Source organism: Telopea speciosissima, chromosome 8, assembly GCF_018873765.1.
Source record: "Telopea speciosissima isolate NSW1024214 ecotype Mountain lineage chromosome 8, Tspe_v1, whole genome shotgun sequence".
NCBI classification, from domain to species: Eukaryota; Viridiplantae; Streptophyta; class Magnoliopsida; order Proteales; family Proteaceae; genus Telopea; species Telopea speciosissima.
In genome coordinates this window covers 14,238,035-14,261,831 of record NC_057923.1, presented here as the reverse complement: position 1 = coordinate 14,261,831, position 23,797 = coordinate 14,238,035, and the positions used below count along the sequence as shown (strand labels likewise).

Here is a 23,797-nt window from a genome sequence, read left to right as displayed (position 1 = left end):
ATGAGATTGGTTGTGAAAATCAACCCTAATTAGAATTAGGGTAGAATATTAGTGTTGATTTTTGCGCAAAAGGAGAGCTTGAGACATTGTAATCTGCCTCCAATTTCAGTTTCAACGTGAAATTTGAGTTTGAGAGAGCCAGACAATTTCCTCCTCCAAAGTCACAGGATTATGTCTATTGTCATGGCAAGAGAATTTGAGAAGAGTTGTTTGAAAAGAACAGATTTGCTCTTGACCACCCCACCCTCTTAGCTCATCCCTGTTGGATGCTTGTGTGCATATCGAAATCCTCTACTTCCGCTTGCCTTGTACTCTCGTGTGTGCCCTACGATAGGGATAAGGCGGTATTTTCCATCTTGCTTGTATGTAGGCATGCGATAGTACCGGATAGGCAGAAGTAGAGGATTAGGACTCGTCTGTGCGTGAGGCCATGTGACTTGACACCCTTCTAGAGAGAGAGAGAGATATATATTTGGGACTCTATGCTTAGTAGGTTATTTGTATATTTATATTGTTGATTTATTTATTTGAGCGTGAGAACCATTATAAGGAATTTTGAGTCAGATTGTTATATTATTAAATAGGATCGGTTCCTAATTTTAAAATCATAATGGAAACGAGACAATTATAGGATTTGACCCCTTTAGACCAAGCCGATTAGTAACAATCCCAATTACCCAGAATCTGTCATAATTAACATTCTTAGATGGTGGGTCCATCATAACATTGGACATCTATAATCCCATATCCATGACCCCCCCCCTAGACACATCTTAAACTTATCGGTGTCAATTTTCAGCCTGAATCAGTCGGTCCCACTGAAACCAAATGCTTATTAGTTTTGTTTGGAATTCATATTTTATGAAATCAATATAAAACCCAAATCGGAACTAGTAAGAAAATCGATATATAAAAAAAAGACTGACTTTCCCTCCAACCACGGTGCATGGGATCCCATTCACTATGGGTGGGCCATGGGGTGGGAGAGAGTTATAAAGGGTATCGAGAGGGTATTTGGAACATACTAGAACCTTAGGAGGGGTGCAAGTTTGGTCTTGTAGGTCCGAACAGGGTCTGGGCTGAGATATTTGGCCCAGAGGGTGGATTAGGGTTGGAAATTTTTGGCCTTGAGTCACGGTCGGGTCGGGCTAGAGTTGAGGCCTTGGGCTAAGCCAAGTCTGGCCTGGCCCGGCCTGACCCGACCCTATTTTAAGTTGTACTATGAAATATTTATATTGATATATTATAAACTTTAAACGTCACCTACGTTTTGTTATATAATATATTATCTATAAAGATAATAAGTGATTACAATTTTATTATAGTGTTAGTTTACGTAAAATTGATAATTTTCTCTCCGGCCCATTCTAGCCCACGCATTTCCTTCCCCCTCCCCATGATTAGGGCCAATCAGGGTTAGCTCGGCCCGACCTTGAGGGCGGGTCAGGGTTGGATTTTTCAGGCCCAGAGTCAGGGTTGGATCGGGTTTGGGCCCAACTAAGGGGACTCAGGGTTGGGCTAGGGTTCTATAAAGCTCGGCCCAACCCGACCCTGTTGCAGCCCTAGATTTGTGAACCCGTGGGTGAACCGTTCTCTACGAGTGGAGGAAACTTAGTCTTATAAAAAAAAATCATCATTTTCATTTTTTTTAATGCATATTTAGGGATGTAAACGAATCTGATTCGGCTCGAATAGTGCTATATCTGCATCCGCATCCGATTAGCTTTCGGACGGATTCGGATAGTGCTAAACAGATACAGAACGGATACTTTATCCGTATACATGTAAATATAGCTTTTCGGATAGTTATAGCCTATCCGTATCCGCATCCGTTTAGCTTTTGGATGGATTCGGATAGTACTAAACAGATATGAATACGGATACGGAAACGGATTTCGGCTATTCATTTACATCCCTATGCATATATATGAAAAAATAGAAAGCGAACTGATAATAGCCCCGATAAGAGCCCATTTAGTAACCCTGATAAAAACCCAATTTGAACTGGATTGAAATCGATTTTTGCCTTAGCGGTTTGGTTTCGTTTTTACCTTTTACTTGGCTTAAACCGATTTATCCCAACCAAAATTGAACCAAAACGACTGATTGACAATTTGAAACCCCTAGGACCTAGACTCGCAAAAAAAATCCGGGCCTAAACTCCCATTTGTAATTGTTATTGGTCTCAGTTGATATTGATCCAGATTGAACATATTTACCCCGGTTTTATTTGCAAAAATGATTTATTTTTACATTTTTCCCTTTGTCTGGATTGATCCACCGATACGGGATCGATCAAGAAGACTGAGAGTCTGAGAACAATATGATTAGATCGATCCAATACTGATTCTTCAAACCATGGGCCTGAGTGCCTGATCTTTATCACCTCCAGTTTTCTGCCTGGTCTAGTTCCCCAATTCCTCTAACAAGGGAGACTGAAATGACTACCCTACCCTTGCTCAAACACTCGACTTGTGTGAGGTCCACCACCCCTATTAGAGGAACTGAGGAACTGGGCCGCGCAGAAAACTGGAGGGGATAATTTTCCCCTGGGTGCCTGACCCGAACTTTACAAAGTCGACCCATCGAACCTGTTCTCCCAGATGACATTTTTCAGTTCTGGCTTCACGCCTGCTTGGGTGCAAAAAATATTGTTTTGGGGGGGGGGGGGGGGGGAAGTACGTGATTCGCAGTCTGAGCCCGACCAAGCGAACAACGAAGAATTACAGTTAATCCAAGGAAGGAAGCCCAAGAGAAACTGGAGAAGGGAAATAATAATAAATTAAAAAAGAAAAAGGAATAAAAAGAAGAAACTTTAGCAGAGGGAGAGACCGATAGGGGGAGACTGGTTGGTGGCTGCCTTTGATCTTCAGCTCTCGTTTTCTTCCGCTCGAAGCGAGAATTTGCGTAACGGTAAGGACTCATCCCGAATTCTTAATCAAACTGTCCTAAATTATGTATTCAAATCGTCCCTGGTTTTCATCATTCTGTATGTGACTTGCAATTGGTGTTTAGCGTATCGAATTTGTCGAATTCCGATTAACATCTAGTGAGTATTGATGCTTCCTCTATTGGAATTACGAATTCTAGGGTTTCATTGTTACACATAGACTTCAGTTCCTTATTGGTTCTAAGTTTTTTCGACGAAGAAATTGATTTGGAGATTAGTGAATCAGCGAATATTTGGATCCTTTTAGTCTGAGAAGTGGTTTATCCCGTTACGGGAATGGTGGGTGCTTTGTTCGATCAAGAATAGGTAGGAATGACGAGCGTTGGGGATGAAGATGCTGATGCTGTTCTAAGCGATGTGGAGGGAGATGAATCGGTCCCCATAAGCCTCGAGTCTCCGTCTCAAGAAGATATATCTGTAGAGAGATTCAGGGAGATTCTTACAGAGCTTGAACGTGAGCGAAAAGCTAGGGAGGCTGCAGAGAGTGCCAAATCCGAGCTTGAGGTGTCTTTTAATCGCTTGAAGGTGCTTGCTCATGAGGCCATAAAGAAGCGGGACGAGAGCACGAGGTTGAAGGATGAGGCATTACGGGAAAAGGAAGAAGCGTTGAGAACGAATGACAAGTTATCAGGGGAATTAGCAGAGTCTCTGAGGCAGAAAGATGAACTTTTCAAACAGGAGGAGGATAGTGCTCGGCAGCTTGATGAAGCTGTGAAAGCAAGGGATTCATCGCGGTCGGAAATTGAAACCACTGCCCAGATGCTTGTGACCGGAATTGAGAAGATCTCGGGGAAGGTCAGTAATTTCAAGAATTTCTCTGGTTCTGGGCTCCCTAGATCTCAAAAGTACAACGGATTACCAGCTGTTGCTTATGGAGTTATTAAGAGAACAAATGAAATTGCCGAAGAACTCATAAGGCAGATTGACATGGCAATTAAGTCCAGAAATGAAGCTCGTGAACAGATGGAACAGAGAAATTATGAAATAGCCATTGAAGTTTCTCAGCTTGAAGCCACGATTAGTGGGTTGAGGGAGGAGGTGACGAAGAAAACATCTGACGCTGAGAATCTGGAGAAGTCAGTTGCTGATAAAGAAGTAAAGATATCTGAGATTGACAGACAGATGTCAGAGAAGCTAGATGTGGTGGAGAAGGAGGCAGTGGGGTTAAGGGAGTTGGTTAATGACTATGATCATAAGTTGCGGAATTTGGAATTGAAAATAGATTCACATAGGCCCTTACTGGTTGAGCAGTTAAATTATATATCAAAGATACATGACCAAGTATATCATGTTATTGGGGTGGTTGATGTTAATAAATCAAATCAGTCAGACTTTTCAGGGTCCTTGTTCCTTCCACAAGGTATGGACATGGATGAGAACCTACGTGCTTCTGTGGCTGGGCTGGAATCTATCTATTCACTAGTCAAAATTGCTGCACAGAAGGTAAGGGATGCAATGGAAGAGAGGACCCGTGAAGCAAACGGTCTAAATGAGACTGTTGCTCAATTGGTGAAGGATAAACAACAGATTGGATCCCTACTTAGAAGTGCTTTGTCGAGAAGGATGTCATCAAACCCATCATCCAAAACAAGTGAGGTCCTGCAAGCTGCTGAAAATGGTCCAAGAGAGGTAGGGATGGACTTAAGATTCAGTGACCTGGGGCAGGATGACAATGTGGTTTATATTGATGGACCAGGTACTGTGGAAATCGAAAAGGATGAAATCTTTACTCTGGTAAGTGTTTATGTCACACCTGTGCCTTAGCTGTTTCTTAAAGATGTAGGTTCAATTAATCAGGTGTTTCTCAAAGCTGAACTATGCTGTTTGTATCATGTGTAGGCTGGTGCTCTGGAGAATAGTGTTAAGGAATATCAGCTTGAGATCATTGAGCTTCAACATTCTTTGGAAGAACTTAGGTACCTTCCATACTGTTTTTAATTTGATTTTAGAAATGCATTTAGGTTTTTTTTTTTTTACAAATTCAAAAGTAAAATAAGGAAAATAAAAAAATGGAAAAATAATTACTCATAAGAATTGAGTACCAGCATATAATGATTTTGTATTAGTCATTAAAAATTCTACTTTGTCTCAGTTGACCAGAATTATTATGTTTTATGTATTTCTTAACTGGATTAAGGGCAGAGCTGAGTATACTTAAAGCACATGTGGAGGCTCAAGGCAAGGAACTCAGTCAAAGAAAGCATCGGATAGAGGACCTTGAAGAGAAGGAAAGAGTGGCCAATGAAAATGTAATCTGCCTATTCAACTGTTTTTAAGTTTAGAATCCGTTACATTTTTTCCTCCTCTTGCCCAATTGTTTATTCTAGGTTATCTTATAAAATTTATAAATAATAGTATATTGGCTCATCAATGTATCAATTTTTAAAGGTTGAAGGTCTTATGATGGACATAGCAGCTGCTGAAGAAGAGATTGCAAGATGGAAAGTAGCAGCAGAGCAAGAGGCGGCTGCAGGCAGAGCCATAGAACAAGAATATCTAGCAGAGGTACACTTAAAAGTAGTTTTATAAACATCTTAGACACATGTTCCCGATGTTAATAGTTGCTTATGATTTATGATCCTTTAATATCATAGATATGTATCTCATTTTTTTCCTCTCGCCGAAGATGTTGGAGACAGGTTCTGTACATATTAATATCATCAATGGACTATTGTATTTCTGCTAACTTGTTTAAATATTAACCATAGTTGTCATGGTGGCAAGGTGAGCCTAGGCAGTGGCCAGGAGCCTTGTCGCCGAGTCTGTCAAATCGTGTTGTATAAAGAGGGAATTTTTTTTTTGTGTGTAGAACAATAAACTTATGTCCTATTTGTTTTAATTTTACAGGGGATTTATGTGTAAAATAATAAATTCTTTCCCTTTTACGTATAACTATGAGAGGGTCTTCTTCTTCTTCTTGATGGCAGTGGCTGCCACTGCAACCTTTCCGTGGTAGTGGCAGTTGTTACTACCTCTTCTCTCCCCTTTTTCTTCTTATTTTCCCATTCTTTCTTTGGTTCTTTCTCCCCTTTTCCCCCATCTGCTCCCCCTTTTCCTCATTCTTTTTTTATTTTCTTTTATTTTCCCCTTGTTTTCTGACTGGGCACAACAATATAGCAACCAGTCCCCTAGGTGTTTAAAAACCGCCTCAACGCTTAGGCGACGTCTTGACAACTATGATATTAAGTTATTAACCATAGAACCTGTATGGTTTTGATAAAATCTAAAGTTGTTGGAAAATTTTAAAGATATTGACATGCTCTGGAACTACACTTACTCTGCAACTTCTCAATTAGTATCGATGTTGACATATCCAAATTTTACCACTGAAATATCCTTTGGTTTACCCATTACAGTAACTTAGATCTTCTATTTGGAAAAGTTGTTGATTTTGTTGTCCTTTTTGCTTGTTATTATTTTATATTTTAATAAACTTTAAGTCATAGATTCCAAACCTAAATTACTGAGTGAGATAAAAATTTATGTTTCTGTGGGCTTTTAAATGGACGAAGTACTGGTGGGGGGCCAGATAGGAGAAGGGAAAAACCCTGAGATAGGATTTCAGAGTTGCAGGGGAGGAGAAAGAGTTCACACAATCACACACTCTCACGGAGCAAAACCCAATAAACTTCTATTCAATTCACTGTTTCAATGTTGGGTTACATGCAAGTATTTAAAGAGAGAAATAACAAGACTCCTAGTTAGACTATGAAACTGAAACTAATCCTACATATGCAACTCAAACAAATAAAAGACAGAAATAAATAAACTACTAGATAACTAAAATAACTACTTCCAACCCTTGTTAGAGACTGGTTCCGTCTGGGTTTGGGTCTCCAAAGCTTATCATGCTGGTCCAACTAGTCAAGTGATACTGCATCAATTTTGTTCCTCTAAAAAGAACTCGACTCAGTCGAGTTTAGAAAAGGACCAAGGAGGCCAACTGAAGTAACACAGTGAAGGAACGATCCCGCTACTATCTTGCGTATAATGTCAGGGAGATCCTTAGTGGGAAGAAACTTCATGGTTTTGTTGTCATGCTGGAAAGAGTAGGTATTCACATACCCACAATATTGTGCCTTCTTATAAAAAAACCACGGTCGACCAAGAAGAATATGACACACCTTCAGAGGGAGGACGTCACATTGTACTGTATCCACAAATCCACCAATAGAGTAGGTGAGTAAACATTTATCTATAACCTTGAGATTAGTTTTGTTCACCCATACGACTTTGTGATGCAGAAACATCACCAAAAGAGGCTTATTTTAATGGGAATAAGTCTAGGGTTGGGTTATATACATGTTGGGCCTTTGATCGCATGGGTTTTCAATGTAATAAACCACTTTTATGGGCATAAACTATGGGTAACAAGGTTGCATACGGGATTAGTTAGTTCAGTTTCCATACTTAGTTTTATTTTTGAATTTAAATGATTTTAGTAGTTTTCTTTTATTTTATTTTTGAATTTAAGTGATTTTAGTAGTTTTCTTTCATTTGTTTTTAAGCAATGTAAGTTGGACTGTATTAGGACTCTATAAGTCCGGCCATGTTTTGAGTCTATTTCCTTCAGTATTTCAGTTTCCTAGTCAGTTTAGGTTACCTAATACGTTAAGGATTGGATTAGGCCTTTCCTTTTTAGTGTAGGAGTCTATTTTTTAGTCTTTTATATAAGGTTGCAAGGGGAGCAAGCATTGTACACAAATTTTTTTATTAATGAAAAACTTTTTGCTGCTCTTCTCTTCTTCTCCATTTAAGATTTGTCTTGTGTTCGATCAAGGCTGAAGGAATTGGTGTTCGATCCGATTGACACCTTGCGGTGGAAAGCCTGGGTGGTTTGTTTTGGTTCTCTTTGCATCTCTATTACTGTTCTACAGTCAAGCAATCTGATCTCAAGGTTCATTCAACATCAACAAGTTTTGATTTCAATTTTGTTTATCACCAACAAGTCCAAAAATCCCCAAACCCTAGATTCCTTTTCCCCCTTTCTTTTCCAAGTTCTATATTCATCCCAGCCCATTCCAGCCATAGGAATTCTTCCAAATTCAGGTCGAGTGCTCCCCTGACCCCCTGGAAAACTCGATCCAACTTTGGTTCAATTTTGATAAGCCGAACCCTAAGATCCCCAACTTCTTCTTAAGCCCTAACCTTAATTTTAATCTATTTTCTCCCAACAACTTGCTGCCGATCCTGTCCACACCCCACTGGTATGCTAATATCAGTTTATTACATCTCTGATTTTAGTAAATCAATAACCTAACATTAACCCTAACCTCCCAACCCTAATCAAGGTTCAAGAACTCGGTTTCGGTACTGGTTTCGCCCAGCCAAAAAACTGAGTTGGGCCGAGATCTCGGGAGTTGGTGTAAATTTATTTTTTTTTGAACTCGAAGGCTGGTTTCGGTGGGTTTTAGACCTATTTGGGCCTGAAACTTGGTACTCAGCCTATTTTAGGCCATTTACACAATGACACTATTAGATTTTGCAAAAACAAAGTCCAAATAGGAGTTTCACTTCGGACCTAGGTTGAGGGGTGTGTTATGATATGTGTCACAATAAGGGGGTTTGTCCCTATCGTGATTAGTTGTTAGCTTTATCTATGGTTTTACTATTTCCTAGTTAGGCTAGACTTAGACTTCTATTTCTGTTACAGCAAGGACTTCTAGTCCTTCTCTATTTGTAATTGAGCTTTATATGTCTACAATGAAGGGGACTGCCAAAGATCATTGACTGTTAGTTTTTTTGGCAGTCTTGACTTCTCTGTTTTCCTCAATTTTCTCTGTCTTCTCTATTCTCTCTGTTGCAGTTAGTAGTTACAGATCCTGGTTTGTCACAAGCATTAGCATTAGCATGGTTGGACTGGCTTGACCCGATCTGAAAACCCACACCAAAACGAACCAGAACCAAACAAGCCTTTGTCTAATAAGGGTTGGTAGGGGGTTTATTTAGCTATTTGGGGTTAATCATGTAATTTGACTCTTATTTTATTTTGTTATAGAGTTGGATATACGTAGAAGATGTGATTAAATTGTTTCCTAGTTTGAGAAGAGGCTTTTTTAGTAGTTTCTATTTTATAAGGAGTCTTTATTTTCTTTACATATATTGTAAACCAACTATTGAGAAGGAATGTGATGAAGATTGACTTTGGTTGGTTCTTCACGGTTGTGGAGTTTTGCGTGTGTGACCAGGTTGGTTGACAGTCTCCGTTGTCCTCTTTCTGTTCTTGCTTCCGTCTCTCTTCTCCCTTCTTTAGATATGACTTTTCTTCCTCTTTCTTTCTTTGTTTTTCTTACGTTTGATTCTACTCTTTTTCTTTCTTCTTTTCTTCTGTTTCTGTTGTTTCCTTTCCTTTCATATCATCTTACAGCTTTAAATCTTTTTGTTTCCCTTTGAGTTCCCCTTCGATTTCCCTCATCCCCTCCCTTTTCTTCCTAAGGTTTTGGGTGGGAGTACCTTTGGCATAGGCGACCCAAGCCCTCAATTTTCAGCTCCTGAGTCCTCTTTTGTAGTGAGATATTTGAATTGAAGTTCAGGTCTGGTTCCTTGGCTATCGCCAGGAAACATTTTTTTCAGGGAATATAAATATTTTAATACTTGATCTTCAGGCCTACTGCTGGTCGATTTTAAGAGACCTATGTGTTAAGGACTTGTGAATTAATTTTGGATTGTAACAGTTTCAGTCGAGTGAGATATACAACCAGGTCTGCTTGCCTCTTTAAATTTATTTACTGATAAGGGCTCCTTTTTCCCTATTTTACCAAATACCCTTCATCTTGTGAAAGTAATTCTGTTGTATTCCTTTCATTGTTTTAATTCCCAAAAGCAACCTTCTCTTCAGTATTTATTTCCCATTGAGTCTTATGATTCTTTGTTCCTCTCTAAAAGGTTCTGAACTTCCATTTAATTACAGAATTGCCATTACCTTTAATTTTTGAGTCGTTTATCGCTTAGGTGGCCCCATAGCAACCCAAAACTAGGGTTTTGGAACCTGAGGTCACATCAAGAAGCTTCCTTCAGCTAGAAGAGATATAGCTTTCCGGGTATGATGAATAGATTTCCTAGGACACCCCCCCCCCCAAAAAAAAAAAAAAAAAATAATAATAATCATCCACCCAATTGTCAAAGCCGAGGTCCCTTCAACAATGGAGTTCCTCCACCTTAGAGATAGCAATTTCGAAATCTTAATACTTTCATCCACTCTCTGCTTGTGTGCTCTTTTATTCCTCATTTCATACATTTTTTTTACTGGAAACAGTTGTGCACTCCTAGCATGCTAACACAGCATGAGAACCAAAACTAGCATGTTATGAACTTGTATATAATATAGACCGATGATTTTCTGTTTTAATGGCACAGACTTTGAAGCCCAAGTAATGGGATTTTTCTGGAAGGAGGAGGGTTGCAATAATCATCTGAAATTAGACCCTTTACAAACTGTTTTAGACATTTTAATTAGTTTACAACAATCTCTATCAGACTCTTATAGATACACTCTGGTTTATTTCAAAATTGTGGCATCAAATACTGTTGCGACTTCCCCTCATGAGACAATTTATCATTTTCACAATTTCTCTTATCATGTATGAAAGGCACCGTAATCTTTTATTGTGAACCCAGAAGTTAGCTGATGCTCTTATTTTAGCTGTGATTGCATCATTTCAGCTGTTAATAGTTATGATTGCCATACTGCAGTTGTCAGCCCTTAGGCAGGATCTGGATGAGGCAAAGCAAGTCATGATGGAATCAGGTAAAAAGCTCAAATTAAAAGAAGAGACTGCTGAAGCAGCCATGGCTGCAAGAGATGCTGCGGTAAAGTCTCTGAGGCTGGCAGACTTGAGGGCTTCAAGATTAAGGGATAGGGTGGAGGAGCTTTCCCGTCAACTTGAGGAGTCTGATACCCGGGAAGATTCAAGGAACACGAACAGGCCGAGGTATATATGCTGGCCATGGCAATGGCTTGGGCTGAACTATGTAGGATATCACCTTTCTGAGACACAGCAGCAGAATTCAAATGAAATGGAGCTTTCAGAACCGTTATTATAAGTGGAAAGTTTCCTGTGTAATATCTTGTAATCTTACAAAATGGAAATAGGAAGTCAAAAGATTTCCCTTGCACCGCATCATTTCTCCAAGTTTTCTTGTTCATGTTCATGGACACAGAAAGTGCACTTGACATTTTCATTCATTTATACCGATATTTGCAGTAGTAGCTACCAGTAAAAGATGAGATTTTTTGTGCATTGTGAGCCCAACTGCTTCTGTCATGTCCAAATCCGCCACTTCCACTCCACTAGGCAATTTCCAGTCAAAACAGTGAAGAATATTTGCAAGCACAAGCTCGATCAGCACTACAGAAAAGTCAATTCCTGGGCAACCCCTCCGTCCTGCTCCAAATGGTAACAATTCGAAGTCCAGCCCTTTGAAGTTGATGGAGTTATGTAAGAATCTCTCTGGCTGGAATTCTTCTGGGTTATCCCAATACTTCTTGTCTGTTGCAATTGATCTTGCATTAATAAAAACCCTTGTTTTTGCTTGAATGTCATAACCTTTAATTGTGCAGTCCTCCATTGTTTCTCTTGGAACTAGTAATGGAGTAGGAGGGTGAAGCCTCAGTGCCTCTTTCACCACCAATTTCAAGTAATTGAGCCTAGGAAGGTCATTTTCCTCCACCTTCTGTTTCCTACCTATGACCCTTCTCACTTCTTCTTGTGTTCTTTTCATTGTGTTGGGGTGTCTAATGAGCTCTGCCATTGTCCATATCACCGTGGCTGCAGTGGTGTCCGTTCCTGCAATGAACATGTCCTGCAGAGCCAGTTGAGGGTGAAACATCAGTCAATGTATACTTTAAAACTTATCCAAAATTTTTTTTTTCTGTTTTAAATTTTCTTCAAGGAGGGTAGGTTCGCGCAAGAAAGAAGGGGAAAATATAAAATTTAGGGGAAGGGCTAATTAGTATATCTCCTATGCTTCTTCTTGTATATATATGAGGGTGAAACATCAGTCAATGTATACTTCTAAACTTATCCAAAATTTTTTTTTTCTTTTTTAAATTTTCTTCAAGGAGGGTAGGTTCGCGCAAGAAAGAAGGGGAAAATATAAAATTTAGGGGAAGGGCTAATTAGTATATCTCCTATGCTTCTTCTTGTATATATATATATATTTAAGGATCGAGTTTTCCTTAAGTCATAGTGAAAGGGAATGTTTAGAATAACCCTAGGATGGTGGCTGAACCTTTCCATGTAGAATAAACATTCATATGCAAGTGTTTTTTGGGTAATTTCCACATATCACCCCTAAGGTTTGACAAAAGGATAATTTTACTCTCCAATTTTGAAAAATTTTGCGTACTCCCTTGAGGCTTGCAAATAGTAACAAATAAACCCATTCCGTCAGCTCATGACTAACAGAATTAAAATAAGAGATGAATTAACGTAATTGCCCTTTCAACCATTAGGGAATTTAGGATTTCAAATTGGGGAAAAATTCCAAATCAAAACCCTTTTGAGCACCTGCAACTCGTCTTCCCTTTTTTATGCAAGATTGAATAAAATTATACCAATAATGATGATGGAGTGGTGGGTGATCAAACAATAATGATGATGACGATGCCGGATTACCATCGGCAGCGGCCGCAGTAGGGAGTTCACTGAAGAAGTCCACTGAAGCCGGATAATTTGACGGCTTCTTGCTTGAGAAAGAGATTGTTTGATTAGGGAGCATGGAGGAGTCTGAGCATCTGGGCAAGTGTAGGGATGGTAATTTACCCTGGTTCAGCTACTAAAACGCAATATCTGAATTTGCTTCGGCAGCGTTGAACCTGGGCTGCTGCTACAACCGCTTCCATCTGAGACCGATGCTAGGGTCTGCTGCAGTACTTCTGACCGAGATGAATCCGTAGTTGCTCTGGGGCTGCCCGCGGTATCACCACTAGTACCCCATCGAACAGACATCAAATTGCGGCCACCGCCGCCACATGAGCTAATCTTACCACTGCTGCCGCCACCATCACTACCACCACCACCACAGCAACCATGCGCCAAGCTCGGTCGCAGCACTTCAGCTAATGGCCCACCAAGTGGCGAAGTTGTCTAGGAAGAGGAAGCATTTACCCCAAGACCCATTTGAATCTGATCCCTGTCTTCGTTGGAGACGTTGCCACCGGGCATCGACAATGTAAGGGCAGACGGTGGAAGCTTCCCGTCTACCACCACCAGCATTTCCTCCTCCACCCATGAGTGGTGGCAGAGCAGAACAGTTTGCGACAGGAACAGAAGAATGAAGCATTCTCATGAACATAGTAAGGGTCAAGAGGTGGGGAACCTCAAGGAACTCTCGCTACACGACGTGAGATTGAACCCACATTCTCTACACGGTCGTGCTCAGCAGACAAACTCGGAGTACTTGTTGATGTTGGATGTGGATAACTTGGTCTGGATTTTAGAAAGACGGGAGGTTTGCCAACTCTTGGAAGATTTTTGCAGGTGAGCAAAAGGGTTTTGATTTGGGATTTTTTCTCAATTTCCTTAAGGGTTGAAAGGGTTTTGAATCCTGCAATTCGATTTGGGGAAGATGAGTTGCAAGTGTTTTTTTTTATTTTTTTACAAGGGTAATTTGGTCAGTTCACCTCTTATTTTTAACACTATTAGTCATGAATTGACGGAATTGGCTTATTTGTTATTGTTTGCAAACCTGAGGGGATACGTAGAATTTTTTTAAACTGGAGGGTAAAATTATCCTTTCGTCAAACCTCAAAGGTGGTATGTGTAAATTACCTCTTTTTTTTTTATACCCTTCATGGAACCCTACCGAATAGCCGATTGTAAGAGAGATTGAAGAGGGCAAACTTCAAGCTTCAGGTTCTGTAGCTCTTGAGGGATTGGGCCAGTTTGATTATTATCCAAAAGATCATCAAGATAGTTCAATTTTGGTAATGGAGCAAGAGAAGTAGGGACGTCTCCAGACTGCTGTCTGCTAAAAACAATGAAACTAGTTACTTACATTTTGAAAGCTATGGAATTACCATCTGTGAATTATGAGAGAGGGTGATTATACTCATGATTTGTGAGCTGTGAAAGTTGTCCAGAATGCTACCACTCACCATCATGGTCTAAGAATCCTCCTATTGGATCGGTCGATGTATATCTGTATTAGTAGGGGCAATATCAATTCCTAGTAGATCCCATATTGGTGTATCGATAAGGAACAAGGGTAAAAATGTTTTAAAAAAAATTAATTTTTATAGAAAAACTGGTAAATCTATTCGAGAAAGAGAGGTAGAAGCTTGCTTTTTTGGAATTCAGAAAAGTAGTTTAAGAAAGAAGAATTTGAGTAAATATAAAAAGGGGAGTCTGTTCTCTATGGAGAGTGTGACTCTTGCACGCACAAGGCCAATCACCAATGAGAGTGGGCACAAAGGCATCTTGAGGCCTGGATTTCCGGGCCTTGCACAGGGAGCAGGGTGGTCATTTCCACCCCGTTGTGTCTGGATAGTAATTAGTCCAAAAAAGAAAGGAAGGAGCATAACATACCGTGAGGACACCCTTAATTTGATCCCTGGTGAGGGACATCCCTTGGGTGGAGTCTTTCTGAACCCGAAGGAGCACATTCACAAGATCTTCTTGCTGAGGTTTGGACTTAGAAGGGTCAAGATGTTCGTCAATAACTTTGTTGTAGAAATTATCCAACTTGTGGAAGGTTTTCTCTACCCTCCCTTGGAGTCCATTGACTTTGTTGATCCATTCCATCCATGGAAAGAAATCAGAGATACTGAAACTCCCTAGCAATTCCTGTGTTTCCTTAAGAATTCTGTAGAACAGAGCCTCTCTGTTACTTCCTCCTCCTTCATACTTTCTGCCAAAAGCAACTCGGCAGATGACATTGTTTGTAAAACAAAGCGTCATCTCACTTAAATTAATAGGAATGGAAGAGGAAGAAGAAGATATGGAGGCAACCATGAGATCCACCTCTTCTTCCCTAACAGCTCTAAAGGAGAGGACCCTTTTGATGTTCAACAATTCCAAGATTGTGATCTTTCTGATCTCTCTCCAGTAATCACCGTAAGGAGCGAAGGTGATGTCGGAGCAATTGTCAGAGAGCCTCTTGGCAGTGAAAGTAAGGGGTCTGCCAGAGAAGACAAGGTCATAGCCCTTGAAAATCTCTCTGGCGACATCGGCAGAGGAGATGACTAACGTTGGAATGGAACCCAGTTGCAGAAACATGAGAGGTCCATAGTCTTGGGAGAGGCGTTGGAGTGATCGATGGGGTAAGTTGCCAAGCTGGTGAAGGTTCCCAATGATAGGAAGCCTTTTAGGGCCTGGAGGAAGCTTTCTGTTCTTTATTTTTCTTCCTTCATCATTCCTTCTGTTTCTCATCAACAATAGGAAAGCAGTAGTGGAAACAAATAAGAACAACAGGAGCAGCAGAGAGCTTATGGGAACCATCATCGTATGGTGGAATTGGTAATGCAATAGAAGGGACTTACAAGAACTTGTTAGGCTTCCCAAAAAGAAATGAAATTATGACCATTTCCAAATCCAAACTCATACGTGTTGAAACGGGTCTCGTTGGCGAAGCAGAGGGTAATGTTGTAGTGGATGCTCGTGAATGTGATTGGAGTCCGGGGAGGGGTACCCCTGTGCACATCCCCAAGAAGTAAACCTCTGTATAGATTGTCTTCCAAAAACACTGGAAAAATATTACAGAATGTAAATCATATGTTTATTTTTTACTACTGGATTGATTCTTTATTTTATTTCTTCTAACTTCGGAAGAATTGATAGATACTACGGGGGAAGAGATGCTTTGAATCAATTCCATTGATTCTTCATATTCAAAAAAATCATCAGAAAAAGGAATGGAGTAGTTTGAAACATTGGAGCAAGAATCCATATTTATAGGAATAGAATATTCTGATTATGTTAACTGGATAAATTTCCAACTTTTATCCTTTTTATCTTATAGAATGGATCAAACTCAAAACCGGATTTGGCTCTACAAAGAGCATACGTCCAAACGAAATTCTTCAAGGAGAAAACTATTTCTCTATAAAAAGAATTTTTAAAATTTAAGAACTCATCCAATCTGACGCAAGGGTCGGAGACCCTTTTAATTCCAATAAAAAATTAGCGAATTTCTATTTTTTGTTCCCTTTTATCCACCAAAAAAAAAAAAAAAAAACAAACTTTTTGTAGGAATTTATATTTATGATTTCATGTGAACTAGGTAATATTGAGAGACCAGACGAGTGTAGATGAAATTTTACTGCTACTCGATTTGTAAGTTCTTTCCTGCTACATGGGCTTACAGTCAAAGAAATAGAATCTCAAAGGGTATTTTAGAAAGGGGAAAGGAATGAAAACCGGTTGCACTCTAGATGTTGGAGCCACGCTTTAAGCGCAATCGATTAGCATTCTTAAACCATTTTAGAAAATATAAAAACCCGAGGGTATTTGTGGAATTTTATCTTCTCAAGTGTGTGCACTCTCCAATGCACCGCACTTGTGTATCCGATAGTGGCCATTGCACTTAAGAGGATAAAACTTCAAGCACATGGTTTTGTCACGTTGGATGCACAAGTGAGGTGCACTGGACAATGCACCGCACTTGAGAAGATGAAAATCCGTATTTGTGAAAACCCAAAGAAAAAATGAATTATTCTATTTTTTTAGCTGCGTGTCAAATTTTGTCCAGAATAATAGAAATGGAAGGCGGTTCAATCATGACTTGGTTGGATCGGATTGGTCGTGCTATTTATGGAACCAAATGGACAGCCTGCTTTTGTGGCGCTGTCATTGAGGTTGACCGCCCATGTGATTTTTGGAAGCAAAAAAACAAAGGATTAGAGATGCAATGTTGGTGTGGGTCAGTTTTGATTGGGTTGTATGTGAGAATGGGTGACTTTGAAACTAAACCAATAAGGGAAAGTTTGGTTTTGATTTGGTTTGGGTTTGGTTTATTTTGGTTTCTTTTATTGGGTTGTAATTGATTTCATATTAGGTTCGGTCTGGTTTGGGGTCTGCGTTTTTTATGGTTTCCGGATTGGTCTTGTTTCTTATTGGTTTTGGTCTGATTTTCTATATATTCGGTGTGGTTTTTGGTCGGTTATATGCGGTCCAATTTTCAGTTCGGGCTTTTTCAATTGATTTCGAGCGGTTTGATCAAATCGGTTTAAAGTTTGACATTCTAGTCGGCATACGCCAAGAAAGAAGGTCATGCGACAGACTCCCCAATTTCATTGGGGGGGGGGGTGGATTGAGAAAGGATAGGGTGGGGGTAAATATTACAAGAAAGGGTTCCCATGTTGCCAGTGTAAGAGGAATCTGAACACTCACATCGTACAATTCTTCTTTCATATTTTCAAAAAATTAAAAAAAACTCGGGGTTTTTTTTTTTTGTGAAAAAAAAATATTGATGAGAATAGCACGGGCGATCTGGTCTTGGGTTGGGAAAGCTTGCAACCGATGATGATCCAAGGAGACTCTGTTTCGAATCAAAGAAACGCATATTATGAAGAAGGGTACTAGTAGAGTCGTGAGACATTTTCTTCCTTAGGGATTTGGGGCTATAGATACATCCCAAAGTCTATTATTTGTAGACTCCATAAGTCTCTGCTGGAGAATAACAGAATTCCACTCTATTAGGAATCGCCCCCAATATTCTCTCCACCTCCCTTCCCATATGGGATAACAGAAAAAATAGTTTGAGATGTGACCAGGAAAGTTGGCAATTACGTGCCAAAGACTTTAAATTAATACAACTATGATGAAAAAAAAAATACACCTATGGTAGCTGCAGTCCATAGAAAATTTTTTTTTTTATGAAACAGTCTATAGAGAGCTGCCGTTGAAGGATTTATAAATGTTGTACATTCATACTATATCGGAATGGTTTTTTCTATTACTATTATAATTACTTTTTATTTTCTAATTGACACCATGGTTGATGTCATTTAGCCTAGCATTAAATCACAATTTCTTTTTTTAAAAAAAAAATCACAATCTCTAGTGATATGGTGTGCATGTAAAATGTGAGTGATTTCTAGTCTAGTGGTAGGTAGATAGACAATTGGGTCTAGTGTAAATTCAGTGAAAATCGAGAGTTCAACCCTTCTACACCCCACTCTTCTTGAAATAGTAATATAATTATAATAATATAGTAATAAGTATAGCCCAGCACTTGTTTTGGGGGGGAGGCTATGATACTTTTCATTCGCTGCCTTGATAATCTTTTCCATTTCTTATAAGATGTGACTTATCACATGGATCCCCATAAGCCTGTCCATTGGCAAGAAATAGGGTTCTAGTCCTATTGAACGATATCTCTCTCTCACATTTTTCACATGAGTAACTGTTTTTCAGCACATGTGATATAAGATCTTTATCTTGAATTACAAGTTCTTCTCTGAATCTTTGTTCTATTATAATTAAATATTTATGTAATCTTATCTTGTAAAGTTCAATGAGCTCTTTCACTCCCTTTAATCTCTATATATTCTTCAATTGAATAATCAAATATTTTGAGGAATTTTACATCACTTAACAAGCCCCAAGCTAAATGGGTTGGAGTTTTTTAGGTTCGTTTTTTGAGTAAGTTGTTTTGCCTTTTTTTTTCTTCATTTAAAAATTGAAAAGCAAGTGAGATCTCTTCCCAACCCTACCTACCAAACACGCATAGGTAAGATCTTAGGTTGGTGTTTAAATGAGTGGGGATGGAGTTCCCACACTACTAAATAAAAACAATTTATTTGTTCTTAATTTTAGGTTTTAAATTTGTCTTCATATCGGGTTTGAGTTAGGAAACATCTTTCCGGCGAAGCAGGATAAGGTTGTGTACATTATGACCCTCCCCAGACCCTATAGTGATAGGAGTCTCAGGCACTGGATACGCTTTTTTTTTTAATTTGTCTCCATATATCAGAACAAAGGTGATATACCAATACATGGTGGATCAAAAGGCCAAGAGAGCCCACTAATCAAATGGGGTAAGTCACCGAGCTGGTGAAGTCACTCAGCTTGTGTATGTGTATGGTTGTAGTTTAAGAGAATAGATCTCCAAATACGTTCACCTACACGTACATGTCATGTGGAATTAGGATCCTCTACCATGTGGATATGGATAATCACCCCATCCCATCTCACATCATCAATGGGGTTTACCTATTGGGGAGAGGATCTGGACTTTGTCAAATGCCAACATCTGTCCCTTTTGCTTCTATGTATATTCTTCTTCGCTCTTTAAAAACGGCAGGAAGTGGGGCAGGTATTGGCACCTAAAATGTGCTTACACGCAACGTACAAGTAGATGAACTCTTCTCGCAGTGTAGCCCATGACTTGTTTGGTGCAGATTCCTTGAACCATTAAGAGTGCATGGAAAGGTATTTATGAAAACAAAAGGACACATATTATCACCTAACTGTGGAACATGAAATCATGTGATTAATGAGTATTTCACTAGATTGCGTCTCTTTTGGTGGCCCCATCACTAAGGTTGATGGCCCATGCTATTAGAGGCTTAGAGCAATGTTGGCATATGGCATGTGCCAAGAAGGTCATGGAATGGACTCTCCAATTTCATTGGGGTTGAGGTGGGGTTTAAATATTAAGGGAGAAGGTTCTCCATACTGCTGGTGTAAGAGGAATCTCTTATGTCACCCCAACAGTAGTAGTGTGTGGGATGGTATTGACCTCAAATCTACAATGATAAGGGAGAAGACTGAAAATAAATAAAAATTCTCTTAAGAAGACAGACATGTTAAGTAAGTAGTGTGGGTACCGGATCTTTTTCCCAAATAGCATAAGGGAGAGGATTGAGTATTTTGTCAGCTTTTGGCAAGCTAGCGTCATATGTCAATAACAGGGCTAGATATAGGAGGCAAGGGAGTCTTTTTCAAAGGGAAAGGAGAGGATGACACGCTTGGGTAATTCGGTGGCATGCCCAACCTTTTCCCATATTATATATCTTTCTTTTAACCAAAAACAAGGGGGAGGGGGGGAAGGATTCCCTGCTGACACTAACAGTTTTGCACCAATGAGAAAGAGAGTTACGTATCACCCAATAAAGGTCAGCATTTAATGAGAAAAAAAAAGATTGGGGGACCCAATAAAGGTCAGCATTTAATGAGAAAAAAAAAGATTTGAAATCCACAAGTGGGACATGAGAGAGGATACACAGGAGTTTGCTGCATTTTTCCACACAAAAAAAAGGGTTATTGTCAAATGCCCCCTGAAAATTACCAAACTTATAGTTACCCCCTAAACTTTTACTAATTCCATGTGCATTTTTGTTTTTCAAACTAAGTACCATTATAGTCCCTATCGTTAGATACAGACATTCACTACAAGAAAAAGGGTCTGTCGCGGCATTTTTAGACGGGTCTTAGCGGCGCTTATTGGTAAACGCAGGCATATATAAATATTTGACGGCGTTTACTAACAAACGTCGGTATAGAAAGTATAATACCTAGAAATCATGGCGTTTATATGTAAATGCCGCTACAAATACATATTTGGGGGCGTTTGCTTTGAATTGCCGGGGTATATAACAATACAACGGCATTTATTTGTAAACGCCGTAGTATCATACTATATTTACCACCTCCCGTATGTATTTTCGTGGGTTTAGGAAAAAGTGATGTTACATCTTTGGGGGCGTTTGTTTTGAAATGCCAGGGTATGTAACAATACAACGGCGTTTACAAATAAACGCCGTAGTAGCATACTACTTATATCTATTTTCGGGCGTTTAGGGAGAAGCGCCGTTATATGGAAAACAATATCACCACGTTTTTTATTAATCGCCGCTTAATATAATAGCTTTTTTCAAAAAAAAAAAACTCCAAGGCCTATTCATTTCGTGCCTCTTGCCGCGCGCTAATTGATCGATACCCTCTCTAAACTTTCAAATCCCAATCCCTCATGTTTCTCTCTCAATCTATCACGATCCCTCAAATCTCTCAAATCTCTCTCAATCTCTCACCGTCCCTCTCTCCCTATCTAATCTTCACATTCTCTCTGAGATTTCTCTCAAATCTCTTTCAACCTTGCTCCCGCTGCAACTGTTGTGGACCATTTGGGGCTAAAACAACCGATTGAGGATCAAGGGGAGGATTCTAGGGTTGGTGTTGCTCCGGCCACCACTTCCCGGAGCGCCAGCCTGCTGTAGCTGACGTTGGTGTTGCTCTTGGCCTCCCTGCTCGAGGAATATCTCCTACTCTGAGGTACTTAGTAAGTTTTACTTTGTTGTTCCTTCTCAGGTTCTTTCTCCTGGAATTCACACGATGCTTATTCTACTGATTTTCCAAGATTGTTCGATAGGTTTTCATAGTCACAACATATTGGTGGGTTGCGAACCCTAATGGGTCGAGGTGGGTTGTCTTCGTTGGTTCTGGACAGTGAGAAGGGGGGGCTTGTTAAGGCTCCAACGAGATTAGGGCAGAAGACGATACCTGAAGCCAAGGCTCTTGCGGCCTTGAAGAGCCATAGCGAGGCCGAAAGAAGGCGTAGGGAGAGGATTAATTCTCATCTCGCTACGCTTCGGAAGCTTGTCCCCTGTACAGAAAAGGTTTGGTTCCTTATTTTCATTCTCTTTCGCCTTTCCTGATCTTCTATGGATTGGGTTGCTACTTTCAGTTAATTGTTTAATTCATCTTTGGAACTTAATACTATTACTGGTCTTTGTTCTTTTGAATCAAGTTTCTTTCATAAATGCTTTTGCTCGGATTAAATCTATATATTGCTCGTATATTTGTGTTTTGTTTGAATCATTTCCGTTCCTTTTCGTTTTTCCTTTAAATGCTTTTGCTTTTTTTGAGTTTGTTCTTTTACCACCATGGGGAGTGAGCATGAGTTACTGAGGTTGATCAACTGATGCAGAGACATACGGTGGGTGATAGAGCTTGCGTTAATTACAGTCTCTAGTTTAATCCTACTGTGTCTCTTGCCCTTTGTAATGACTGGAGAGTTTTTTGGGATTTGGGAAAGCAAATTCAACAAAAAGTTTGAATACAAAGATAGAGGTTCTGATTTCTCTTTAGCTTTATTTCTTTATCCATATTTTGGATACCAATGATGCAGAATAGGAATCTTATGAACTTTTATTCTTTAAATTGAAGAAATTATTAAATGATATGCCATTTAAGAGCTACAATTATATTGATGTCAAAACTAGTCATTATAATGGCTAATAATTGGGATTCAAATCTTTAATTTTACAAAAATTTGGAAAAAAACACAAATATATGCAGTAGGAACAAGATTGACAAGCTAAAACTTTGTTACTCTGATGGAATATTGGAGTCTTAACAAAATGTTCTTCTTCTATAAATCAAAATGGTAGTTGAAAACCTTAGAATTTGTTATTAGAAACCATTTGGTACTGTGAAAACCTTAGAGTTTGTTATTAGCTCATTAAAATGGTAGTTGAAGCTGCTATTTTTTTGGTTCACATTGAATTCAGTGCAGTGGACAGGATCTTTGATGCTTCATTGAATGACTTAGCTGTGGTGAAAGAAATGAGCACTTGGAGGAGGTTTTTGTTAGAAGTTTTTTGGATTTTCAAGGGGTTGTTTGGGATTTGTATTTCTTAGAACTTGTACATATTTGTCCAGGGAAAGGCTTCAGCAGGTGGAGGGGAAAGGTTTCAGCAGGTGGAGTTTATCTTAATCTTCTGTTGAAGAAATCGCCATTTGTTTTCTTTAAGGATTTTAAGTATTTGAAGTTTGAATTATTCTTTTATAAACTTAGTGCTATGAAGGAAAATGAGGTTAGATTTCCAGATTTTGTATAGTCAGCAAACTTGGCCTTAGCTGCTGTACCATGGCCATGGGCTGCTTATGGCGGCCACAAGCTACTGCTCATTTGATTTTATTTGGTTATCTAGACTTCAAATATATTTAGATTTAAAATTATTTTTTTTTATGGTAGTTCTTGGTTTCTCTTTCATTTCTTCCCCAGTTGAATTACCATTGGTTGTGACTATGAACAATTCTATGACTTGGCCCGTTGGATATGATTTGGCACTTCTTAGTGTTCTTCTAAATACTGACTACTTCTTCAGTTTCTTAGCATAATTGTATGAGTGGTCTTCTGGATTCAAGTTATACTAAGATACATTAGAGACGCTGTCAATTCTAATTCTCATATCAGCACGTCACGTGCTTAGACACACAATATCTAATTTGTCTAGAGAAATAAGTTATATTACGCCGTAGGAAACTGCGTTATGGAGAACATATAAGTATAGACTTCAAATCCAGCGATGAATTAGGTTTGTCAATCCCTCTCTCTCTCTCTCTCGATTCTTGAATATTTTCTGTTCAGTTGACAATATCCATAAGTTCTATTCGTGCTTTTGTGAAAATATGTGTTCATGACTCTCCTTCTTTGGTTCTTTTCTAATATTTGGTTCGAGTATGATGAAAGAGTGCAATTTGTTTCCTCATCCGCCATGAGAAAGTCTCATTTTATGAATGGATCAGCAAGGTCTTTAAAATGGCTCAGGTGGTGGAGTAATGATTGAACACTATCCACGTAGTTTCCTGGGGATGAAAACATGATGTCCTATGCTCCAACATCTACGGTAATCTGAATTTGACTTCATACTTTTCTCTTGGCCTACTAATTTATTATTCTTATAATGACAATGGAGATGTTGATGAGGTAATGGATAGTCTTTTCTTCTTCTGTATATTGGTCTAGATGTTTTTAAATGAGTAGCTTTCCGTGTAGCAAACTTCACTTGATGGCATAGAGTTGTTCATGGTTCTTTCTCAATAATTACTCTTCTCTTCATTCTAATTCCCATTTTGTATACTGCACTCCCCATTGCTATTGGCTCCGCAATGCAACTCT

General features: G+C 39.2%; 2 protein-coding genes across 4 annotated transcripts; one reads left to right on the top strand and one right to left on the bottom strand.

Annotated features, from left to right (window-relative positions):
• Positions 1-2,685: 2,685 nt before the first annotated feature.
• LOC122671509 (uncharacterized protein At3g49055-like) lies at positions 2,686-11,065 on the top strand. 3 transcript variants are annotated; one of them, XM_043868766.1, is made up of 6 exons: positions 2,686-3,127; positions 3,161-4,684; positions 4,790-4,866; positions 5,088-5,199; positions 5,339-5,450; positions 10,638-11,065. In XM_043868766.1, the coding sequence occupies exons 2-6, from the start codon at positions 3,263-3,265 to the stop codon at positions 10,991-10,993; spliced, it is 2,079 nt and encodes a 692-aa protein (XP_043724701.1). In that variant the 5' UTR covers positions 2,686-3,127; positions 3,161-3,262; the 3' UTR covers positions 10,994-11,065. The 3 variants fall into 3 exon arrangements, with proteins under 3 accessions (XP_043724701.1, XP_043724702.1, XP_043724700.1); XM_043868767.1 differs by having other exon boundaries at positions 2,686-4,684; positions 5,339-5,451; positions 10,639-11,065; XM_043868765.1 differs by having other exon boundaries at positions 2,686-4,684; positions 5,339-5,455; positions 10,643-11,065.
• A 12-nt stretch (positions 11,066-11,077) lies between these two features.
• Positions 11,078-15,388, bottom strand: LOC122671510 (cytochrome P450 71A9-like). The gene is made up of 2 exons (XM_043868769.1): positions 14,479-15,388; positions 11,078-11,752 (listed from the first exon to the last, which is right to left on the bottom strand). The coding sequence occupies exons 1-2, from the start codon at positions 15,319-15,321 to the stop codon at positions 11,129-11,131; spliced, it is 1,467 nt and encodes a 488-aa protein (XP_043724704.1). The 5' UTR covers positions 15,322-15,388; the 3' UTR covers positions 11,078-11,128.
• Between the last annotated feature and the right edge of the window lie 8,409 nt (positions 15,389-23,797).